This window comes from Buceros rhinoceros, unplaced genomic scaffold, assembly GCF_000710305.1.
Source record: "Buceros rhinoceros silvestris isolate BGI_N320 unplaced genomic scaffold, ASM71030v1 scaffold31000, whole genome shotgun sequence".
Lineage (NCBI taxonomy): Eukaryota > Metazoa > Chordata > Aves > Bucerotiformes > Bucerotidae > Buceros > Buceros rhinoceros.
The window spans coordinates 18,150-21,880 of NW_010388391.1; the positions used below are offsets into that span (position 1 = coordinate 18,150).

Consider the following 3,731-nt stretch of genomic DNA (forward strand, 5'->3'; position numbering starts at 1 on the left):
CGGGATGGAGAGGCTTGTCTGCAGCACACAGATGCTCGCTGAGCCAGCAGAGCTTTCAGGGCTGCAGTTCTTACTGTGTGCCTTCCTCCTGGCTGTCTCCCTGCGAGTACCCGTGCCACGCTGACAGCCGTTCGATGTATCCACAAACCGGGCAGAAGGCAGTGTCATAGGGGAAGACTTGATACCCCCCAGATTACTGACCACAGCCTGTCTGTACCTGCATCAGGGAAAACAAGCTCTCTGCCCATTCTCTGTGTCTAGTGGCTTGTTCTGTACTATCCTAAGGTGTCTGCTTGAATGTGAATTGTAGCTCTTGGCATTACTGCAAGAGGAAGACATTTTTCAGCTGAGAATTTGAATGAGAAGTACAAGAGGAGCACTGGTGCATCTGGGCTCTCAAAGCCACGACCTGGTTGCAGACTCAAGAGAAAAATAAAGCTGCAAGTGCAATAAAGGATATGAAGCACAAAGCCTGGCACAAGGGGCAGGTCACTTTGCAGGAGGAATCAGTCAGGGCTCACCAGTATGAGATGGGAAAAGCCAAATGTAGAGAGTCAGGTTATTTGCAGCCCTCAATTTCCCAGAGAAATACTCAAGAGACACAACAGAAGCAGTTTTGCTTTTGTCAAAAGAAACAAGGGGAGACCAGAGGAGGTTGGGAAGAGAAGACAGTAACTGGAATAGGAACGTTTACAGTTCATCAGCAAACCCAGATCAGATACAGAGATGCCTCCAGGAGCTGGTCAGAGAAATGGAAAACAATTTTCAGAGTCACCTCCAAAGTTCCTCCCTGTGGATTGCAAGGAAATAAACCTCTCAAAGAACAGGGGTGGCAGAAACCCTCAACTTTCACATTACAAAGCGCCTGTACCACAAGGCCACATATAACTGTACATAAAGAAGAGCTACTCACACGGCAACCTTCCCCAAAACACCACGTTTAGCACAAAAGGATCTGCAATTACCAGCTAACAAGGCTTTTCTTAGTTTTAAGCTACACGTGAGGCTTTTCTTAGTTTTAAGCTACATGTGACAGAACAAAGTCTTGCCAGGCTCTTTCCAGCAGAGAGAAAGGGACCCGCTGACTGCGTCACCCCCCACAGCACAGGGGAAGATCCCAGGAGGTGGCTCAAGACCGATGGCTGCGGAGGGCTGAGCCACCCGGGAAGTGACGGTGGCTGATGCTCTACCTGTGTTTTCTCGGAGGAGAGCCTCATGGCTTCCACGAGCTTCTCCATCTGGTGGCCCTGCTCCAGCGCGTTGCGCAGCACATCCTCCGTGCTGACGAGCCGGTGTTGCAGCCGGATCACCTCCGACTCCGACGAGGGGTCAATCAGGGAGTATCGTCGCTGATCCGGTACCGATTTCTCCTTGTCCTTATACAGCAAAGGGAAAATAGGAGCGTGTTAGATTAGAAATTAAGCAGAGGAGAAATCCACATAACTCGTACCACCGTGTTTTGATTTCGACAGTAGATGGGGCCAGAGCACAACTCTGAAGGCAACCCTGCCAAGAGCAACCAGCGGCAGCTCCAGTCTGTTCCCAGCAGAGTTCAAATAAATTATTCACATTTCAACCACTGGAGGACACTAAAGTACACAGGAATTAGAGGACATGGGCTTATTCCTAGGTGAGAGAAGGTGCAAGACAGTGTGGCATAGCTGACCAACATTCAGCTTCTCCCACACATTTTAGCCCTATGTATCCATGGATCTAAAACCTGCAGGAATAGAAAAACACTAGAGAAGGACACAGAGACAATTCTGCTGCTTAATGAGGCGCTGCTAAGCCAGGCCACAGCTCCTGGGTGCTGTCAGGGAGGTTCCTTCAGATGCTTAGTAGGACAAAAGCAAGCACGAAGTCTTGGAGCAAGGGTGAAGGGCTAGGACCTCCACCAGTAGCACAGAGCCCTCCAGCCCCCAGGCCAAGAGCAGGGGAGGGGTTTGTACCCTCACCAGCACAACCAGTTTTTCTCGCAGCCCCTTGATGTCATCTTTGAGCTTCTGTTCCTTCAGCCGCCACTCGGCTTTGTGCACTTCCCGGCTTAGGTCCCGCTCTGGCCCAGGTGAGTGCCGGTTCGCCTCCAGTAACAACACTCTCAGCTCGTTCAGGCTCCTGGAAGCAGCAGCATAAAAAGGTGAAGACATTTCCAGACCCCACACACCACTGGAGTCCTGCTGTACTCCCTCCCACCTTTGCTACAGATCCAAAGACAGACCAGTGAGCAAACGTGACCAATCTCCAACCACTTCAGAGGCTTTTACCCCCTGTCCTCCCACTCTGACAGCTTTAAAGAGACCGAGACCTGTGCAGGGCAGCTGTCAGCTTAGCTGGCTTGTGGATGGCTTCATTCAGCATCTACATGGGTGCGGAGGTGCCCTGCGGCTCTTGGCAAGCAGTGAGAGGGCAGTTCCTTTGATAACTCACAGCCCTGAATTTCAAGCGAATTCCCACGGGAGCATCTCTAAAGAAGAGGAAAGCTGGGGGCTGGACTTCCACAACTTCACCTCCAGATTTTTTTTGGTGGTAAATTACAGCACCCTGAATGAACACGAACACACAGAGAGCCCTGTGTCCAGCCCTGCAGACTGACCTTTCCTTCTTGAGCAGCTCCTGGCTGATTAGGACCAGCTGCCCTGAAGCATCGTGTGTTTTCTTGGTCAAGGCTTCCAGTTCACCTTCCAGCCTCTTCTTCTCTTTAAACGCTGAATCAGCCTTCTTTTCTGCCGTTTTGCATTTATTTTCTAAAGCTACGAGAAGCAGAGGATACAGAGCGAAGAAAGGCCACTTAGTTTTTTTACTTACATTTCTGCTTTTTGCCTTTTCCCAATTCCCAGTGCAAACAGCATCGACCCGGTTAGCTCTGGGTCTGGCCCTGTTTAAGGGGAAATCTCAGGAGATCTCACACCCGGCTCCACTTCTGCCTCTTTCAGCTTTTGACATTCAATGACTCCAAACCCTCCCTCACAGGATACAAATATCTTCATCTCCTGAAGAGAGACTGAAAATCCTGAAAAAACTTTTTACTGAGAATATCTGTTAAAAGACAGGCAGTGTCATGTTTGACACATCTCAGCACCCGGGCCCTTGTTCAACACCAGTACAGAGGAGGAGCAAGGAAACACCTGGTTCCCACCAGCACTGGATTAGGGAAACTTACCACTTACTTGAGCCCTTAGAGTTTCGGTCTGAGACACCAGTGATGACACCTCTTTGTCTCTTTTACTCAGCTTGTCTTGGAGGTCTGTGGCAGAATGAAAAGACAAAGATTAGGAGCTTGGAAAATACCTTGTGCAAATCAGGAAGGTGTTGGGTGTGTGGCACAGGGCATGGTGGTGGTACCCTCCATTGGCAGAGGAGCAGCAGGAGATGTTTCTCACTGCATCTCACCACCATCCTCGCATTGGGAGGCAGGATACACCACTGGGAAGCCACATCAGGCAGGTTTAAGAAAGCAACCACAAGTGAGGGGAATAAAACATTAACAAAATCCACAGAGAGGAACTTGCAGCGCATTTCTTTGGGTTACCCCCTACACTGGGAAGTAGAGGCAGTTTTAGAAGACGTGTTTTTCTGGAACTGAGGTGTTTTCACACTGTCGATCTGAAGTATGCTGCTTTCGTGGCTCAATTCTAAACTGCTTGTTTTTAGTACATCTATATATGGCTTATTCAGCGTGGAAACCACAAGCATGTGGACTGAAAGACCATTTCAAGAGCAGTGACTGCTGA

The 3,731-nt window shown here is 49.6% G+C and overlaps 1 protein-coding gene across 1 annotated transcript in view; it reads right to left on the minus strand.

Annotated features, from left to right (window-relative positions):
• CLIP2 (CAP-GLY domain containing linker protein 2) overlaps positions 1–3,731 on the minus strand; it is a 52,146-nt gene that overhangs the window by 2,369 nt on the left and 46,046 nt on the right. The window contains exons 11-14 of the mRNA XM_010145774.1: positions 3,161–3,244; positions 2,594–2,750; positions 1,956–2,115; positions 1,191–1,376 (exon numbers count right to left, since the gene is read on the minus strand). Coding sequence (XP_010144076.1) covers positions 1,191–1,376; positions 1,956–2,115; positions 2,594–2,750; positions 3,161–3,244 — 587 coding nt within the window. The remainder of the gene's footprint in view (positions 1–1,190; positions 1,377–1,955; positions 2,116–2,593; positions 2,751–3,160; positions 3,245–3,731) is intronic.